This window comes from Dermacentor andersoni, chromosome 3, assembly GCF_023375885.2.
Source record: "Dermacentor andersoni chromosome 3, qqDerAnde1_hic_scaffold, whole genome shotgun sequence".
NCBI lineage: Eukaryota > Metazoa > Arthropoda > Arachnida > Ixodida > Ixodidae > Dermacentor > Dermacentor andersoni.
Window position 1 is genome coordinate 8282660 of NC_092816.1, and position 21368 is coordinate 8304027.

Below are 21368 nucleotides of genomic sequence, written 5' to 3' on the forward strand. Positions count from 1 at the left end.
GAAAATATCATGTCACAGCACACTGACCCTCGGCTGCAGATGCATTTACACAGACAGCAGAGGGACGTGGAAGAAAAGGGGGGGGGGGGAGGGGACGTCACTCAAACTTGCCATGGGCCTTCTGATTGAAGAATTTGAGAACTCTTTACCATCGGCGCCAATAATCAAATCAAATCAAAAGGGAATTTTATTACACAATAATATGAAAAGTGCGTACAAAGGTATTTGGTCCCATAGCCTAAAGTGGCTAGTGGTGGGTCCCCCCAATACGAAAAATGTATTGCAATAATTAGCAGTCTTATACAAACAAAATAGTGAAAGTATCATACATAAGTGGTAAATACTATATATAATCACAGAACTGCGCTAAAAACAAACAAAACAAAAACAGAACTCAAGATCGTGCTTGACAAGATAAGAAGTGGCATTTACATGCAATGTCACAATTTCTTGCGAGTTTTATTTCAAGAGGCAAATTGTTCCACAGCTTAACACCAGAGAATTGAATTAACCTTTAGCCGTACGCATTCGAACATAAAGGGAGATTAACATTACCGCTGCGTGCATGCCATGTGTTTAACAACGGAAACGTGAAAATGGCATGCGGCAGAGGTGTGTTTGTGTTTATTTTATTTACTAAGCACCGTGCGGAGCACTGCTGAGTGGTGTGATGCGCATCCCCTGCTTTTGTCTGTTGCGCAGACTGACCTTAACCAGCTGACAATAACCCACAGAAGCCATCTGCCATAAAAATAGAAAAGCCCTACGTTTTCTTGAAGAAAGATGGAAAGAAGTTCTTCGAAAGCAATAGAGGATTGCCATTAACCACAGTATGGCCCACTATTAAACTGAAAACTGCATCGATATTTAAGACAACTTTGCTATTTCTTCAGCTTCAGAGGTAAAAAAACACTTAATTCTATTTGACAGGCATTCTATCGATCAAAAATATTTTCCAGACCTCTGCATATGAACTGTTATCAGTGCTGGCATATTAATTTGGTGACTCCTGTAATTAGAGTAGAGCATACTATGCATCTTGATTCATAGGTACCCAAGTTACTGATAGCTAGCAATATTCTTGTTATGTAATGTGATTAGCCTCTTGAGCATGTGAAGTACTGTCTATATTGCACAAAATTTAGGAGCATGAATGTTTGTGTTCAATCTTCTGATATTCAATATTCGCCTTTTTTCTTAATTCGATTCAACTCAATATTCGATTTGAAATCTACTATTCGGGATTTCCACACCCCCAATTTGATGCTCTACCAATTGAGTTACCATGGCAGCCATTCTCCCATGCGCTCAGTACCTATAAGAGTCTACTAGATCTAGTGCACACTTGAAATGACACACACTTGGACTGACCCAGCTCAACAAGCCTTGTGGTCATTGTGGTCTTGTGGTCAACAAGCCTTGTGGTCAGGAGTGGTCATTGCCTCTAAAGCAAATGCAGTACAGTACATTTTGAACACTTCCACACTTCATGCCACAGGCATGCTCGAGAGGACAGGTGAAGATTTTATTGGGAATGGGGTGGCAGTGATAGCTACGGCAGGCCATAAAGGTACGCCCCCGAAAACTTCCATGGCTGCATTTTATGCTGTGGCTACAAACACGTCTCAGTGCATTTCTGATCCTCATCCATATAGCCATCACTTCACCCACACTGAAATTGGAATTATTGTCCCACTGGTCTCTGTTTTTATCAAGAGGCAGAAAATTTTTATCAGCACAGAGCAGTGTCAGCCCCATAGTGTGTAGAAGCAGTGCAGTAAGAATTTGCATGACAAAAAGTAACCAAGGTTGTCGGGATAAGGGGGGGGGGATGCCAACAGTGCTATGCCTCGGCCCACCGAGCCCCACGGTTGACGCATGCCTGCCCATCAACCGTGGTCTGGCACAAGCTCGAGGAAATAATAGACGACAACCACATGTACACCCGGAAAGCATTTATTACATCTGCAGCTAACACTTTGAACAGGCCAGCTAGCTATAGTTGACATCAATGAGGGTTCCCTCGTAGAGAATAATATGCTAGGTAAAGAAGGGCTTTTGAATTACCAGCTTGGGATATGGGCGGCCGCGGTGATTGCTACGGCAAAAACGCGGTTGACTAACCACGTGTCGGAAAACGGGAGCGGTGGCAGAGACTTCCACACTCACCTCTTGCAGGTGACCAAAGACCCTGGCTATGTTAGAGGAAACTCACGTGGCGCATCCAGTGGTGCCGATAGCGCTTGCGATTCACATGTCCTGCTCGCAAAAGGAAGGTTTCCCCCTCTTCCAAACTTTCTTCGCATGCATGTGCCCGATGCGACGTTTGCTGTGCGTGCAACAGTCATTGGACCTGAGGATTCCCACATCCCTCCCTCCTATGGCAGAGAAGCAGATGCGATGGTAAACCCTGGCCGGAAATGGCGGAATCCACATTGATAGGCAGCACAGTCCTGTGTGGCGGTCGTTCAGGTATGGCAGCTGTTGCAGTGGTTGATGATGATGGGGACTGAAGACAGCTTGGCCTCAAGGGCTGCGCCACTATGTCCACCAGGGAACAACGGGTCAGGAAGCAGCCCATGCACCAGCACAAGCAACGTTGCACAGACGCATCACCATGTGAGTATATGACGGTGGCTCTTCCTTGTTGTGGCTGCCATGTACTGCTGCATCAGACTGGGAACAGGGAGGGGCCTCCGCTGCAATCTGAGGCCTAGACATCAGGCAGGGATGTGGACAATGCCAGCAACAGTTAAGTCCAGGCGACTTCACTCATTCTGCAACGTTGCTGAGATGCACTCCACAAACACTTAGAATTAAGGCAGTGAGACCGCCGCAGCATCAGCCATCTGATGTGATGCCGAACTGCATGTCTACCACATAGTTTTATACAGTAACGAAAAACTAAGTCCGTTCGAATGAAGTTATTCGCTTTGCCTGAATTTTCCCGCTTTGATTACAGCATGAAAGTGGGCGTTGCTGGTCTGAACAAATTGCTCCATGGTCCCTCGGGATTTCTGTTATTCCGCCTGCAATATATTGAGTCCATCTAAAAAATAAGCTTTCTGTTTCGAATGAAGTTTCTCCGCTCGGGCAAGTATAGTAAAACTAGTGAACCTGTTTGCACACGCGATATGTGTTTTCCCGCATAGCTCCAGTCTCCTGTAATCCGGCTTCGCCGCGTGACCTCATGACCGCGGCAGTCGGTGTCGTTGAAGCGCATTGCGAGAGATGTTGCAAGTGTGGCTGTGCTAACGCCACCTAACGGCGGGGTTACTTGGGTGCGAAAAGTAGAAGGCACTTCCTCTTTGGCTCGAGGTCAGCAAGCAGTGCAGACGTGCCACGCGAGTGCCGATCCATGCTTCTGTGAGACCGTCTCACGAGGGCTCTTTCGAACGCGTCACCGTACGCGCAAATGACCAGGCGTTGGGATCCAGCATGGGGCGAACATATTCGCTCGCTATCCGGTCGCGGTGAGTCCGACTTCCGCGATTTGTCGCGCGCCCATCGGCATGTTTTGGGGACAGCAACTTGGCTAGCAGGCATTGATCTAGGAAAGTGCAATAAATGCCTTTGTGATTGTTTGCACTACTGTGTTGTCGTTCCTTTGTCCCGAGAGCACGAGTGAGAATCCCACAACGCACAGCTTGGAGGCCGTTCTGATCTCCGAGGCTTGTTCTGCCGGGCCGCCCGACGGAGATGACGCACGGCCATGTTCGTGCGATGAAAAGTGGAAAGACTACGTGTTAACCGATACGTACGCAATAAGCTGGTGCGGTTTATGAGGATACAAAACACATTATGTTCAATGGCCGCTGAGTCGGGGAATCGATTTTACTACTTTTAAAAAGAAACTACCGTTTAAATGGGTACGGTTTAACGAGGTTTTACTGTAACGTGCACCCGTTTGCCGCGACCTAAAGAAAGAAAAGTTCTTTACAGTACCACGCACCTCATTCTTTCATACAGGAATACAACTTTCTCTCATTTGGAAAAACAAAGATTTACTCTCAATACACTAAAGCTGCCATAAATAAACGAAGTTGCAGTTTCGCCCGAAAGGCATAGCATTGATTACGATAGCAAATTAGTAGACAGCTATACGAAAAGTAAGGATAGCAGTTTTATCGGCCATATAAACTTTTAAACATTCACTTACTAACTAAATTAACAAGCATGGTGTCACGTGCGCACAAGCAAACACGAACACATCTCACGCAATGACCGCACAAACTCTTTATGAGAACGCTGGAGTGGAGAAGCACGGCAGCAGGAGTGAGCGAATTGACCTTTGTGAAGCCTCTCGCTTGAACGCGCACAATGCGACGAGAGCACAGCATGGTGCACCAAGATGGGTAGACTCTGTATCCATCGCAAATCGTTTTAAAGATAGGGGTCGCATCGTACGTAGCAGCCACTAGAGTAGAAAGCTTCTCCTGTTTGCGTTAGCCCCGTACGCAAGCTTCGGCAATTACAAACGCCCGTGATGCGGCCCGATTTCCATCAGTCTCCGCACACGTGATCACTTTCCTTTTAATTGCGGCATCGTGATGAACTGGGCATGTCTTTGCAGTTGGCACTTCCATGCTGATACAGAAAATGCGAAAAACGGGAAGACCAGGAAGACCGACGGTGCACTAACCGAAGCACACATACTACAGCACATGGAGGAAGCTACGGGGGACATTTGATGGCTCACAAGGTGATATGCTGATACTAGAAGAGGAAACAGAGTGCATGCCGGCATTCTCATGCGACACGGGCAGGCGAGTATTGTGTGAAAGCTGCCTTGGTAGTCAATCAAGAGCCTATTGCTCTAGAATGTGCATGATAGAAAACGCATGATATGATCGCAGCTGAATGCTCGTGCTGAAGGATTGTGTGTTTCAAGAACATATCAACTGTAAAAAAGAAGTGTAACTGTATTGGGTCATTTCTTTTGTGTTCCCAATGGCGAACGTTCGAGCCGGGAAATTGTACGAAAAGGAGTCATATCAACGATGTTATGTGGCATTAACGAGATTCTACTGTAAATGTCCTTTGTGTGAATCCATGCATAATTTTCTCATTCACGTAAGCTTCACCTGTACCAGTCGGCCAGCTTGCACCAAGCTGCCTCTACTATGGGGTACGGTATATGGTTTGCAAGGCTGTGGTCAGCCACCAATTGCCACGTACACTTTGGTACCCACCTCTCTTTTCGGCAATGATGATGAGTCTTGCAGCATATCAATGATGATGGGCAGCAGTTCGTTCATCCACTTGCGCATCTCTGTCCCACTGACCTGTAATGATGGTGGGCACAATTTGAAAGCTTCCAGTGATAGCAAAGGTACTTCATTGGTGCAAAAGCAAAATTGTAAACTTGGTGATTATTAAACTGAAACAAAGTTCAAATTAAGGCCACCTTTTTGAATGCAGAAGTTGATGCTTTCTGCTATTACCACTGAAGAGTGCTATGAAAGATCAACCAATAAGCTCCATGGAAGCCTGCAATGTCTAAAAATTTTCTTGAAAGAGAAAATTGTCACCCACTAAAAATAGTGAAGCTACCAAGGAAATACATACAAGATGCTTGAATAGAAGCTTCACAGTTAATGAAAAATTCATCCTAGTCCAGGGGTGCATCATGTGCACTATCACTTCCATGTATATATTTATTTATTTATTTATTTGTGAATACAGTTGGTCCTATTTGGCCTATTGCAGGGTTGAAAACGACAAATTTACAAGCACTGAACAAGGGAAAAGAAACTCATAGACAGGCAAACATAGTAACAAAAGCAACACTTTCAAGAATATGGCACAGAAAAGTTATAAAGAGTCAGATAAAGAATTATTACCCCTAGTCAACCCAGAGAAATACTAAGAGACCAGTTTGATAATGCCACAGTAATGAAGCAGTCTTTCAGCAAAAACTTCTGAAATATTTAAGTGATGTGCAAAGGTTTTATTGAGTGTGCAAAATCGAGAAACGCTCAAAGAGGAAAGTGCAGGGTGGGTACAAATTTGACATAGGCCCCTTGCAGGACCCAATAATGGTGCCTGCTGAATGACCGGGTTCTGTGGAATACAGCTTGGGAACCTTTAGCAGTACTCTGAAAGAAAAGCTTACCTTGAATAGAAAAATACACAATCAGTTCACATTACCAGCACTAAACCCATGGGACTGAAACTTGGAGGACAAAAAAGAAACTTGAGAACAAGCAGAGGGCCACACAACAAGCGATGGAATGAAAAGTGCTAGGTTTCCTGTCAAGAAACAGGAAGTCAGCAGCATGGAATAAAGAGTGAATGTAGTAACTGACTTTTTCGTTAAGAATAAAAGGATGACGTTGAGATGGGCAAGTCATGTAAAGCATCTCTAAGTAACATAATGGGTGCCAAAGGAAGGAAAATGCAGTAAGAGATGACAGAGGATTGGTTGGTGTAATGAAATGAGGAACTTTACAGGCGTACGATGGAGTCAGCCTTGCAATAAAATGTTAAGTGGTACAGTGGAACCCACTTATAAACAGTGCTGGTTTTAAAAATATACTGGATATAACAGTGAGAAACGGATGCACCATCAACTTCTGTATGTATTCTACAGTAAAATAAACCACTTACTACAATGCTGGCATGCTATATTATTGTTTATAACAATTAAATCTGGCTACTTGATGTGTTCCCTGAAACGAACAAAGACACAATATCCTTGAAAAAATAATAATAATGCAGCAGAATGGATCTCACTATGACTGTCGACGGTAATGCGTTAGCACTGAATCAATATGGCGACACAACGTACTGCCACCGCCGAAATGACTTATGTATGAGGTATGTACTGCAGTGGGACTCCTATTTCGCGCTTTCCTAAGAACACTTGGTGTCATCTAGCACTGCCGCTGTGAAGACTGCGTGTGCACTCCAAAATGCATGGCGAACCAGCGCATGCAAACGCTGAGAAACGCATCATGCAATAACTGGGCTCCTCTTTTGCACTTATTTCTGGACACACTGTGCCATCTAGTGGCAGTGACGAAAAGTTCTTGCGTGGCCTTTAAGACAAGAAGCGTGACATGCTGGTGCCTACAAACGCTGAAAATTGTTCCCTCACTTGATGTGCACCCAATGCAGACATAATGCCGCAACAAAAGTGCATGCATAATGTCCCGTCATATGCTTCGATTCCCGGACACACGAGTGCTTGTTATATATGTTTTGCACGTGCACAGCCTTTCAGCCTTTGGAAAATGTTATTTTGGTACAGTGCGGGAATTTGTACGGAAATTATAGTGTGGAAATTTGCGACTCCGAAACTTACGTTATAAGCGGTCTATGCTTTAACGGGCCTCTTCAATTTTGCACTTCTGGCTACACACGGGCTGCCAGAGCCAGCCAGAGCTCCTTCATTTTTCTCGGGCTGCTTCGCCCACCGTGCGATGCACTTCTGCCATGCATTCATTTCACTCAGGTTGGACAGTTCTGGCTACCCGCAGGCTGCCAGAATCAGCCAGAACAATTTTGGTCTAACTGCTCTCTGGAAGTTCTCTGGCTAGCAGACGACAAAAAGAGGCTATGAGCACCCGCCGCCATCCTTTTGGGGACTTGATGGATTGCAACGTGGGCAGTTGAGGTCATTTACCTCGCTCAGCCAACTGGCTACAGTCACCTTTGGTTTACATTACTTTAGTGTTATCTTCCAAGGTTCTACTGCACCGTTCTGCCTTGTGAGGCTATGCGATACGAGCAGTGGCGAACTATTTCAAGCTTTCTATCGTGTGTATCTCGTGATGGCCTCCTCCTGGCCATGAACAGCTTGCCACGTTCTCGATCATGTGCATGCTATCTGCGTCATGTTCCATGCAAGTTGTACTCCTCAAAGATGTGGACTCATTCTCATACATTGTGGTGCCATTTTGCTTCATCTTTATCTAGTGGTATCCCTCTGCAGATATTTCGCATGTATGCAGTGATACAGTCGCCGACCGATTTTTCAGACTCCAAAAATTCGGACATGCCCGATTATTCGGTCAGCTTCGCGGCACCGTCGTTCTCCCCATAGACCATAATGTATAACAACTGCCGAAAGTTCGGACACCTTGCAACCTCTCGTCTGATTTTTCGGACACTCCTTGAGCCAACTCGATTGAGGGCATCATGCACCGACTCTGACCGGCGCATAGTTCGACTTGCTGAACGCCATTTTTTTTTTTTTTGAACGGAGCCTCCTTGCTGCCCCACGAAGTGGCGCTACTGGAAATCCCCGCTCATCATCATCGTTTCTGCCTGGTTCGATAGAGTGGCCGTACAGCAGTTCCGGTTTCAGCTTAGTAAGCCATGTCAAGACAATCCAGCAGCTGATTTGTTTCACGCACGACGCTATGAGCAGGCCGCGTTTTTCGTTTGTGCGACTGGTGTCGGCACGGTGGTGTTTGCTTTGTGTGCTGTGTCGAGGTTTCGGTGTTCCAACGCGGCATACGGAAACATCGCGTCGAGTGTCTAATGGCGCCAACAGTGCCCGCGCAGACTGCGCTGGGGAATGCCGGCAAACGGGTGCCGGGAGGCCTAAGATTTGTCGCCTTCCGATGTGCTCCCTACTGACGCGGAAAATGTTCTGCCAAGACCTGCGCAGTGGTTGCATTGCGATTCCGGACACCGTCTCATTTGACAGTTTCACAGGTGCTGACACTGCTGTACTGACATGCGCAGAACTCGACGACGGCGAGGTCATTCGTCAGGTTTCTGCTGCACCCATTCTCTATGCTGCACCGCCGGACGATGACTCCGAGTCGGAAGATGACGCACCATGTGCTACGCTGCCGTCGCATGCGGAGCGTGCACAAGCAGTGACTGTGCTTTCAGCCGCCTATAGCGACCGTGCGACCCTCTCCGAGATTCAGGCTTATCTGATTGCGCGTAAACGGAACAGCGTGCAACGGCGCACTCACAATTTCTTCAAGCCTAATGCCGAGCCCGAATAAGTGCGTGGAAAAGGATTTCATTTTTTTTTCTTAATCTGCTTTTTCGGACACCTGTTTATTCGGACATTTCTGCAGTCCCCGTGAGGTCCGAATAAACGGTCGGCGACTGTATATCCTTTTTCTGAAGTTAGCAAAGGCATTGCAGCTAGCCCGTTCTCACTCCGTCTATGTCATATGCGTGGGCGGCAGCTTGAAACTGATGTGTTCTAACTATAGACTGTTGATGTTAAAGGAATGCACTGGTTGAGTAATGGCCACACGTACACTAACTTATTGCTCTCATGATTGACCAATACTATTTTTCGTGTGAAACTTTTTGCTGGTCACAGGCGGCATGAATTTTCATGCGCTAACCGCTGCCCCAGGTCCTTCAGCAGAGGGGCAGAAGAGAAGCACCACCAGCCAAAACAAACTTTCTGAAATAGAAACCTATACACGGATGTCAGCACAAAATTTGATGTGTATAAGACATACCCAATATCCTGCGTTTTCACGTCTTGCCAAATGTTGACAAAGCGCCAAATCATCAATGTCGCCGGCGAGCAACGTGATCACTACGAGCAGGCAACCTCGAGCAATCGCTTTGGCGATCACTCACACGCAATTTTGCATCTGGGCATCAGACGTGTCAGAGACCATTTGTTGTGCTGTGCAAGGTGAGGTGCGCAGTGCGCATCCTGCGCTCTGTCATGCGCAATCTCGCAAAAGCGATCGTATTCCCAAATGCAACTACATAGTATATTCAAGCTGGCAATGCATAAATAGGCTGACTAAGCCAAGCACGCGCTGGCCTCACTGGCCGCTGCCATGCTGGTAGCGTGTTTACGTTTATTCTGTGGCCAGCTGTCCAGGTGTTCAATTATGCAAACTTCGGGCAGCTTCAGGTTGTCTTGGGATGCGACTTCCTATCAGGACCGAAACTAGCTGGCTGCTGTCTAGCTGCCAGAACTCCGAAAATCGAAGAGATCCACTGTTATAAGTGGGCTCGACTGTGCTTTCTGTCTAATTAAAATGTTCGAATGTTTGTCCCCTGTTTGTAATATCCTGTTTCGGTATCCAGTTTCAGTTTTGAATGGTTATGACTGCTGGCGCCACTCTGCACCTAATGCTGTAAGTGTGCCCTGATGTATTTCCTTTCCCCTTACCGGAATAAACGCATTCTTTGTCTGGTCCCCGACTTGAGCAGTCCGGCTCTTTTGTGGCGTTTCATGCCTGGTCGTTAAGCCTCACGGCGTAGGTCCCGCATCCAGCTGCCCCGATGAAGCTACTACAAACTGGCGACGAGGATGGTATTGTCGATGCGTTCAGTTCCTCAAACAGTAAACAGTAGCGTAATGTCCCACTTTTCCGCACACACGGCACGTAACATGCTTGGCCAGACAGCTTGGATCAGATGCAATGTGGTGAAGAGAACCACATTGGTAGCAATGGACTGTGATGTCTTGACTGGCTTCGCGGAGTTTGGGCCGGGCGCCATGTTAGCCGGCCTCCCCAGGTTGCAACTTTTTGTCATGCTATTGAGCGCCATCTTTAAACCCGCCGAGTCAAGGGAAAAGTATGGCGGGGATCACCCTCTTGCGTACCCGGGCGAGCAACATGGCAGTTGTCGGCGCTATCTTGAGGTTGCGTCGAGATGCGATGGATGTGTGAGCCGTTGAAAACTTCAAGTTCATTGTTAACTTGCTCCACGCTTCGTCCGATTTCCTCGGCCTTCTTGAGCATGAAGGAAGGTCCTTCATAGAGCAACCTTTCTCATATTCTTGCTGATGTGACGCCTTGCAAGATTTGGTCGCGAAGGGACTCGTGCCAAGCGTCGAATGCACAAGCAGGCGCTAGCCTCTGTAATGCGGTGACAAAGTCCTGGAAGGTTTCCCCAGGTTGTTGTTTTCTGTCCCTGAAGATAATACGATGTACCAGAAGATTGGTGCTTTCTTCATAGTGACGGTCAAATATGCGAAGAATATCTTCGAATATTTCAGTTGTCAGGTCCGTATGTGACGCTGCCTCTCAAAGCCTAGGTTACTGAGTAAAATGGCTTTCTTCCTCTCATCGTGTAGTGCCTCGCATCCGGTCGCCTGAAGAAACATGAAAGAAGAACGTTTCCAAGTAAGCCTGCAGGGAAAGGTGACTGGGGGGGTGCGAATGCCATGCTGGGCACTGAGAACGAAGGCGGGGGAGTTGAGGGGGACGAAACAGAAGTAGAGTACGCCAAAAACAGGAAAATACAAAAAAGTATGTAGATAATCGTTGCGCAACCAAAGTTTCTCAGTTTCAGTCAGGAGATCTGGTTACAGTATGTACCTCACGGAAATCTGGTCCTAAATTCTCTGGTCCATTCAAGATTTATCGCAAAGTAGGTCGAAGTACTTTCCAGCTTGAAAATGGCAAGCATTGGAATGCTTCTAAACTGGTGAAATACACGGTATGTCAGGATGAAACGACAGATGAAAGGAGTCATTTCAATGACAACACATCCTTGGATGATAGTTTTCCACCATTTCTTCCTGTTCCTACTTGTACCGGTTTTCCTGCTGCATCCACTTCATTACAACCGCCTGTTTCACCCCCGCGACCGGGTTCACCCTATGCAGAAAGGTCTCCTGAGCTTCCATATGACACTCGTTCCCAAGACACAGCTCCTAAAGGCACTCAGGACACCGACACATATTCCAGTTGCTGTACGAGTAACGATTCCTCTGATTCTACTCTACAACTAGAACCAGTCCTCCGTAGGTCTACACTTCATAGACAACCTCCAGTACAGTTTAAGGATTATGTTACCAAGCAACTTTACTGCCTCGCTTTATTTTCTGCAGAGGTTTCAATCCTCCCACTTGAATCTGGCTCTTATGCCAAAAATGTCTTTGCTTACATGTTTGTTAGATAAATAGTACACAAGTAGTATCCTTCAAAAGGGAGGATTTCTGGCAGCATAAAGGTGCAATGAGCACGGCTCCCAAGCTACTCTGCGTCTACTGCTATACTGCATGTTACTTGCATATGAAATAGTGAATCTTAGTGATAGGTACGTCTTCAAAGAAAAAAAAAAAATCATTTTGTTACTTGAGCTCTTAGCATCCCCATAGAGGGGATACCTTACATTCCTTGCAGCGCAAACGTGCAGTATGCACATCTTCACTATGGTAATGGCTATCATACGAATTCGTCCTTTTATGCCAAAAAGTCTTTTCTATATTACTTACCATATTTACTTGCATAATGATCGCACTCGCATAATGATCTCCCCCCTAAATTTTGTCGTCTAAATTCAATTCTTTTTCTTTCCCGTGTAACGATCGCACCCCGGACTTGCCGTAGCAATATGTCGTGTGCCAAGTCTAGCTAATGATGATTATGTTTACCATCTGTCGAATGCTGTTGAATGCTACGCGAACGACTCTTCAAGACATACCAAGTGGTCTGCACACACCTAGCATTTTTAAGCAGATGCCCCATTTTATTCCTTTCACCACTTTCCGCACTTCCATGAAAAAAAAGAAAAGCTACAACCAAACTTGCCTTGGCTTTATTTGTAGGCTTTATAATGGTTGTGGTCAACAACAACAAAAAAGGTGCCTTTCGATTCTCGTCTGCACTCGTGGGCACACAACAAATCGTGAGCGGCAACGATAGTAGCAACCTTTACACTAATACATTAGAAGTGTAACTATTCATACGCTGACGCTTGTAACACAGCTAGGATATTCACCCACCCATAGTGGCAGCGTGCCGTATTAAAGGGAAGCTGAAGAGTCTGTCGAATTCAATAAGACGCTGATATACGGATGCGGGAACCTTATAAACCATGCAGGTAAAATTTTGGGGGGGATTTTTCACTTAGGAGCACCGCAATCGTCGGTTAAAATTGCGCTGTAGCTCCGCCCCCCGTCGAGCGCCGCGCGCTGCTGCTGATGCTGACGATGCGAGCGGAGACCAAAAACCACGGCGTAGTGACGTCAGCACTGGTGTTCTGTTCCTTCGCAGTCTCCGCGACCGTGCCTGACCGGGCTTATTTCTGCGTGTGTGCCGTCCTAATCTGCTTCGCTCAACCCTACATTCCTTTGTTTGTGTGTATATAGGAGTGGCAGGTGACGTGCGCAGCATCAATTGAACTTGTAGGCCGGCGTTCTGTGCAGCCTACGCTTGCACGAACACCAGCGGCCGCGACGATGTTCCGATGTTCCATTAGTTCCTGCAAGACAAGAAGCTTTCAGCTAAGTGGGAGGCTGCTGTAAAGCGAAACAACTTCAAGCGCTCAAGAAGAACAGTGTTGTGCTCTAACCACTTCCGTGACTATTACTACCAGAGTTTATCAATTATGCGTGCTTTGGGTTCTCCTTCGTGTTAGCACGCTGAACGGAAGGTGCATGTTTATCTCCCACCCTTGATGCAGGTTTCATCGCCAAGCGCCGTGAATTTTCTATTTGCACATGTGTTGTGAAACAGTCTGCATGCAGCTACCATAACGCAGTGCAAGCGTAAAGTTTGCATGTGTGTTGGAAAGCCTGCTCACGCCAGGACGCTGCGCTCCCCCTTCTCTCGCACACATGGAGAAACCGACCATCTCACGTAGCCGACGGAATTCGCCGGTTACGAATAGCGTGCAGATGGCGCGCTGATGAAGGTTCTATACTACACGTGCTACAACAGCCGGTAAACTTTTCCCGCATTTAAACCGTCTGTGTAGATTGCCGACAGCTTTGGGGCAGTGCACAAATGCCGAAGATCGCATCACCGCTTACATTCTACGAGGAGGCATGCAGGAACATAACACTACAGTTGTTTGCCCGGAAACGTACTCACTGGAACGCTGAATGCAGCTTAGCAAAAAACATACTCGCCAAAGAACATTTCCAACACAAGGAGATGCTAACACTTCGCCTTCGTTCGCGTGGAAAGCAGTGCTTGCACCAGCATCTTTTGCTTCTTGGGGAGGCCAGCTCTTCGCAATCAGCTCGTACATGTAGGGAGTAAAGTATAAACCCCTTACAAGTGATCTTGCACGCGACAGCGACAGCGCGACAAGCGAGGCGATCGCTGTCGCGTTCACTCGTCGCCTGCAAGCTGAACTCTACACCAGCGACGGCTTTGAGCGACGATTTCTCGGTATGAGGGCAGCAATATACGCACCGAAACTAGCGTGACGCATGCTTTATCAATTTAAGTTGATGTATAATACTGAAAAAGGAGCATAAAATATTTCTGAAGGTCTTGCACTAAGTTCTTATTCTTGCACGTGTAAAATTCAATAGTTTGCTTGTTTCATGCGATAGACAGTAGCATTTGAGTTATGTACATCCAGTTCCGGCTTCGCACTATTGGCTAATCGTTCATACCACTTCCGGACGACGAGCGACGAGTTCTAGATTTCTAGAAACGAGTGATCGAGCGACAACAACGAGCGATCTGTTCAAGCAACGGCCCGTTTTGTCGCTTGAAGCCGTCGCCCATCACCGTCATGCCCAAAATCACTCTCGTGGAGTTTGGACTTAAAGCCGAACTCCTCAGAGAAACACAAGCTCTCGAAATTTTCAAGGACCGTCTCGGCAAAACAGCGCCAAACTACCATAGACCGTGCTTCGTGTGTAGCGGCAGCAGTCGGTCCGGATGAGCACCACTGTTCACGTCACGAGGCGCCTGACCAATCACAGGCGGAAATGAGGCACGCGAGCTGGGCGTTTCTGCTGCTGCACTTTTCGTCAAAATAAAATGTTTGCGCTTTCATTCGCTCAATTTCGAAGCGATATTCCAATTCAGAGGGTTGAAAACCACGACGTACTGCTCTTCACTCATTTTTTTCTGGAAAAGCTTTCAGCTTCCCTTTAACCTAGAAGTGAAGACAAATGCCATAGTTTCCGCAGCACACCCACCATGTGTTTCTATGTCACTGGCAGCTAAGCACGCCCATCTCTGTTTCTGTGCCCTCAAAGTAGACATGGCTATGTTATTGCCACAGACTTGCCGATATTAACGATATTATTCATTACTCATATGAAGAAACTGTTTCAATGCGCGTAATGTACTTACTAAAAGAAAAAAAAAAAAATCGCGTTCGGCAAGTTCGGCTTGCTCCACCGGACACCATTTTTGTTTTGGTGTCCCGCGCTGTTACAGTGGCAGCCACCTGTTTGCTGACCAGTTGTGATCCCGCAGCAAATGCCAGGTGAAAAAAATTTTTTTTTACTTTTTATGGGAAAGTTAACCTGCGTAATTCACACCCCTGAATTTGCAGCAATTTTCTTGACAAAGAAGTGCGATCAGTATGCGAGTAGATACGGTAGGTCCTATAGTATCCTCATAGGGGGATTCCTAACATTCTTGCAGTGTAAACATGCTTTATATGCACAGTCTTCAATCCACGACAGCCACAGAGCTGTCTCGACTCAGGCTTGGAGCGAATGAGCCACCCATCAGTGTTGTCCAAGGAGGCACACGGATGTTTGCATTGTGTTTCTTGTACTCAGTGAACTCTTATCAAGTATGACATATATGTGCAAGTGCGCACCTCTTGTCCTCCCAAGACACGTATTTTCTGAACTTCAACATGATTGTGTTCATGAGCTTATGTTCATTTTCAGTGTCCTTATGTTGTATCGCCATCATCATCATCATTATCATCAGCCTGTTTTATGTCCAGTGCAGGACGAAGATCTCTCCCTGCGATCTCAAATTACCCCTGTCCTGCGCCAGCCGATTCCAACTAGCGCCCGTGAATTTCCTAATTTCATTGCTCCACCTTGTCTTCTGCCGTCCTGGACTCTGTTTCCCTTGTCTTGGAACACATTCTGTAACCCTAATCGTCCACCGGTTGTCAAACCGGCGCATTACATGACATGCCCAGCTCCATTTTTTCCTCTTAATGTCAATTAAAATATCGGCTATACCCGTTTGCTCTCTGATCCAAACCGCTCTCTTTCTGTCTCTTAACGTTGTGCCTAGCGATCTTTATTCCATTGTTCCTTGCGCGGTCCTTAACTTGTTCTGAAGCTTTTCTTGTCAGTCTCCAAGTCTCCGCCCATATGTTAGAACCAGTAGAATGCATTGTTTGCACACCTTTCTTTTAAATGGTAGTAGTAAGCTCCCAGTCAGGATCTGACAGTGTCTGCCGTATGCGATCCAATCTATTTTTATTTTTCTATGAATTTTCTTCTCATGATCAGGGTGTCCTATGATTAGTTGACCTAGGTAAACATACTCCTTTACATACTCTAGAGGCTGACTGGCAATCTTGAAATCTTGTTCCCTTGCCCGGCTATTCATCATTATCTGTGTCTTCTGCAATTAATCTTCAACCCCACTCTTATACTCTCTCTGTTAAGGTGCTCAATCATTTGTTGTATTCGTCTGCATTGTTGCTGAACAAAACAATGTCATCGGCAAACTGAAGGTTGCTCAGATATTAGCTGTCGATTCTTACTCCAAGCCTTCTCAGTTTAATAGCTTGAGTACTTCTTCCAAGCATGCAGTGAATAGCATTGGAGTGATTGTGTCTCCTTGGCTGACCCCTTTCTTTGTAGGTATCTTCCTACTTTTCTTGTGCAGAATAAAGGTGGTTGTGGAATCTTTGTAGATATTTTCCAAGGTATTTATATAAGCGGTCTGTACTCCTTGATTACGCATTGCCTCTATGACTGCTGGTATCTCTACTGAATCAAATGCTTTTTCGTAATCTATGAAAGCCATATAGAGAGGCTTATTGTACTCTGCAGATTTCTCAATAACCTGATTAATGACATGGATGTGATCCATTGTACAGCATCCCTTCCTGAAGCCAGCCTGTTCCCTTAGTTGGCTAAAGGCCAGTGTTGCACTTTGTTGCAACTTCACGTGTGTTTTCGAAGTTCGCGCACCTTTTATCATCTAACGATCCTTCAGAGTTCGGACTATCACTACTAACACGTGCTCCTTCCTATCTTCCTGCCACTCGGCTACCTATAGATACGCTCTGCACCTTTGAATAAACGTTCATTTTTTGTTCTACTGACTATGCTGATGCTTCACTGTTCTGGCGTTACTGCGAGCACGCCATGGCTATGCTACAGTGGCGATGAGGATGGACATCGCCCATGCAGTGAAAGTCGACGCTGAACCGGAACCCACGCAGAACCGAGAAACCAAGGCCATCATGGTTCACCTACTTCCGGACTTCGAAGAAGGCAAAGATAAGTGGAAGCCGTACGTTATTAAAGTAGAAGCATACTTTGAAGCGAATGTGATTGAAGAATCGACTAAGAAAAGAGCATTGCTTGTTGCTGCGTTAAATACGCATACGATCCAAGTGCTGGCAGGGAAGGTGGCTCCGCGCAAGCCAAATGCGTTGACGTATGAAGAAGTTGTCGAAGTTTTGAGTGAGCACTACAGTCCCAAGAGACATGAAATCACCGAAAGCTACAAGTTCTTCAGTCGTCGTCAAGCGGAGGGCGAGCCGATTAATGAATTCCTGGTAGACATTCACCGAATAGCTGACAATTGCGATTTTGGCAGTGCTTTGGATCGCATGCTACGAGATCGCATTGTCTGTGGTATACAGTCAGGTGCCCTGCAGAAGCAGCTACTGGCAAAGCGGGAATTAACGCTACAAGACGCTGAAGCGATGGCCCTTGCAGCTGAGGCTGCGGATAGTGATGTAAAACAGATGATCGGACCGGCAATGACACCCGTGTTAAAAGTACAGGCGTATCAGAAAGGAACTCTGGTGAATGAGAGGATGGTTGCCGCACGTCAAGAATGCGCAAGGTGCGGTAGTACGAAACATAATGACGCATGTTGCCCCTGGTCTCACGCTCGCTGTTACCGCTGTGGACGACAGGGTCACCCCTTTCTTTAGAGGCATCTTTCTGCTTTTCTTGTGTAGAATTAAGGCAGCTGTGGAACCTCTGTAGATATTTTCCAAGGTACATATTTACGTAAGCGGTTTCATCTCCACGATTACGTAATGCCTCTATGACGGCTGGTATCTCTACTGAATCAAATGCCTTTTCATAATCTATCAAAGCCATATGGAGAGGCTTATTGTATTCTGCGGATTTCTCAATAACCTGATTAATGACATGGATGTGATCCTTTGTAGAGTATCGACTAAATTCCAGTGTTGCCCTTATTCCATTAGAAATTATTTTGGTAAATATTTTATATAATACTGGGAGTAAGCTAATGGGCCTATAATTTTTCCATTCTTTAACGTCTCCCTTTTTGTGAATTAGGATAATTTTTGCATTCTTCCAGTTTTCAGGGACCCTTGTAGTCGATAGACACTTTGTATAAAGAGCCACCAGTTTTCCAAGCATTATGTCTCCTCCATCTTTGACTAAATAGACTGTTATTCCACCTTTTCCTGCCACTCTTCCTCGTTTCATGTCTTGCAAGGCCCTTCTGACCTCATCGCTAGTTATAGGAGGAGTTTCTGTATCCTGCTCATTACTGTTTCTAATGGAGGTATCCTGACTCCTCTGGGTACTGTACAGGTCAGTATAGAATTTTTACACTGCTTTTATTATATCTTCGAGATTTCTGATGATATTACCCTGCTTATCTTTCAGTGCATACATCTTGGTTTGTCCTATGTTAAGTTTCCTTCTCACTGATTTCAGGCTGCGTCCACTTTTTACGGCTTCTTCAGTCTTTCTCATGTTATAGTTTCGAATATCGCCTATTTTCGCCTTGTTATCAGTATTGACAGTTCCCCGAATTCTATCTTATCTCATGAGTTGGACACTTTCATTCTTTGTGAACAATGCAGATGAGTTACAAGAAATGATTGAGGACCTTAACAGAGAGAGTATAAGAGTGGGGTTGAAGATTAATATGCAGAAGACAAAGAAAGATAATGATGAATAGCCGGTGTGGGAGATACGGGGTTCTCCTCCGTACTCTTGGGACAAAGGAACGACAACACGGTAGTGCAAACAATAACAAGGGCATTTATTGCACCTTTCCTAGTTCAATGCCTGCTAGCCAGCCGAGTTGCTATCCCCAAAACATGCCGATGGGCGCGCGACAAATCTAGAAGTCCGACTCACCGCGAGCGAGCGAATATGTTCGCCCCATGCTGGATCCCAACGCCTGGTCGTTCGCGTGTTCGGTCACGCCAACGGAGGCGCGCTCGAAGGCCGCCACGCGAGGCGGTCTCGCAGAAGCATGGGTCGCCGCGCGCGCGTGGGACGTCCACGCCGTGCGCCCGACCCGCCGGGAAAAAGGGTCGCTCCCCCCGCGGCACGGCACGTCCGTGCTGCTTGCTGTCTCCAACCCAAGAGAGCGCGCCTTGTCTCTCCCGCCGAGGGTAACCCCGCAGCCGCGCAACACTAGCGCCATCTCTCGGACTGCGCCTGTACCACTCGGACCGCCGCGTGTGCGGCGAAGCCGCACTACAGGAGACGCGCTATGCGGGAAAAACATCAGGGGAGGCGCGAGGGTCGCTCAACCCCACATCCCCCCAACCTTAAATCACTTCTTATTCCGGCGAAACATGTGACACGGTCTAACATCAACACGTGCTTCGCGAACAAGGTGGTACATGCAACAGTGGCCGCGCCGGGGAAATGTCCACACGCTGTCCATAACATGCGAGCCGACTGTCCTTGGGGTACACCGCTGGCGTCCGCCGGTCACAGCAGTAGCTTTGCGACTCGACGGCACGATCCCAGGCCAGGACTCCGGAGACGACGACGCAGTAGTCGGTACGAGCAAGCGTCGCTCGCGCCGACGCGCCCAGCTGGCAAGAGCCGCCGTAGCTGTCGGTGACCGCTGGCTCCTTTGTCCGCCGCCGAGGGTTGTGAGCTGGATGCAGGAGGCCGCTGAAGTCGCTGCGCCGAACTGGCCACAGCATCACCATCGCCCGGGGTGACTCGATCGTAGTCCGGGGCAGCAGCGCAGACGATGTGCAGGTGGCAGCAAGCCAGGGGTGACTCCAATCACGCTGCGTACACTCAAAACACTCGGCAAACACTAAAGTAGTGCAAGGGAGAGGAATTCTGCATGCGCATCGCCCACGTGGTACGATGTTCAACTCGGCTAGCAAAAGATCGGGCAGCTACTCAGATGCTAAGTTCACGTGAACGAAGCTCGCTTCCTTGAGCCGAACGAGTAATTTCAATTCGTGCGAGGCTAAATAGAATGAGGGAAGCAAATTGCAACGCCTCAACGCCACGGTCCACCAGGTTGTGTCCCTCCACGTGCGACAGGCAGCTTCGTAAAGCCTTAGGCCTAAATCGTCGCTACTCTGACAACAACCGGCACCCAAAAACAACACCCAAAATGGGCGCAAAACAGGCAGCCGCGAGGAGACGTTAGCTCTGTGAGGTGGTCCTACTCCGCTCGGTGCACACAGCATCCGAGTTGACGGCGCCCACCGTCCCAGACGGTGTCGGAGCGCCCGGTGCCAGGCCGCAATACCAGTCAGCCCGTCGTGGCACCCGTGGCCCGCGGCCACCCGGCTCCCAGAGCCGCGACTTCATCCGAGTCAAAGAGATAGAAGAAGCTATTTACATAAGAAATTCGGACCACCCACGAGGCTTCCGTACTCACTCGCTTCAGGCTTGCCACTGCTCCGCCGGCGCTCAGCCTCGCTCTCCCAGGATGCAGACCACGTGGCTCTCGTACTGACGAATGTCATTAAAGAAAACACTTGCGAAAAGGCTTAGCATGTTGACGTGTTCAAACACACTACAGCCACCGCCGCCTCGCTCAAGAAAGCACGCCGCCAACGCTAGCGATCAAAATTCACGCTAGGCCTACGCTTCGGTTCAAACAAAGGTCTTGAACGAAGCAAAACTGTTAAATCTATCGTCCGATGCCCCAAGAGGTCCACGTTGGGCAGCCAGATGTGGGAGATACGGGCCACCCGACTCTTGGGACAAAGGAACGACAACACAGTAGTGCAAACAGTCACAAGGGCATTTATTGCACCTTTCATAGATCCATGCCTGCTAGCCGAGTGGCTATCCACAAAACACGCCGATGGGCGCGCGACAAATCTAGAAGTCCGACTCACCGCGAGCGAGCGAATATGTTCGCCCCATGCTGGATCCCAACGCCTGGTCGTTCGCGTGTTCGGTCACGCCAACGGAGGCGCGCTCGAAGGCCGCCACGCGAGGCGGTCTCGCAGAAGCATGGGTCGCCGCGCGCGCGTGGGACGTCCACGCCGTGCGCCCGACCCGCCGGGAAAAAGGGTCGCTCCCCCCGCGGCACGGCACGTCTGTGCTGCTTGCTGTCTCCAACCCAAGAGAGCGCGCCTTGTCTCTCCCGCCGAGGGTAACCCCGCAGCCGCGCAACACTAGCGCCATCTCTCGGACTGCGCCTGTACCACTCGGACCGCCGCGTGTGCGGCGAAGCCGCACTACAGGAGACGCGCTATGCGGGAAAAACATCAGGGGAGGCGCGAGGGTCGCGCAACCCCACACCGGG

General features: G+C 47.8%; 1 protein-coding gene across 3 annotated transcripts in view; it reads right to left on the bottom strand.

Moving 5' to 3' along the window:
* Nucleotides 1-21368, bottom strand: part of mTor (serine/threonine-protein kinase Tor) — a 388261-nt gene that overhangs the window by 249360 nt on the left and 117533 nt on the right. For all 3 annotated transcript variants that reach the window (XM_072287059.1, XM_072287057.1, XM_072287058.1), the window contains exon 14: nt 5193-5285. In XM_072287059.1, the coding sequence (XP_072143160.1) occupies nt 5193-5285 (93 nt within the window). The remainder of the gene's footprint in view (nt 1-5192; nt 5286-21368) is intronic.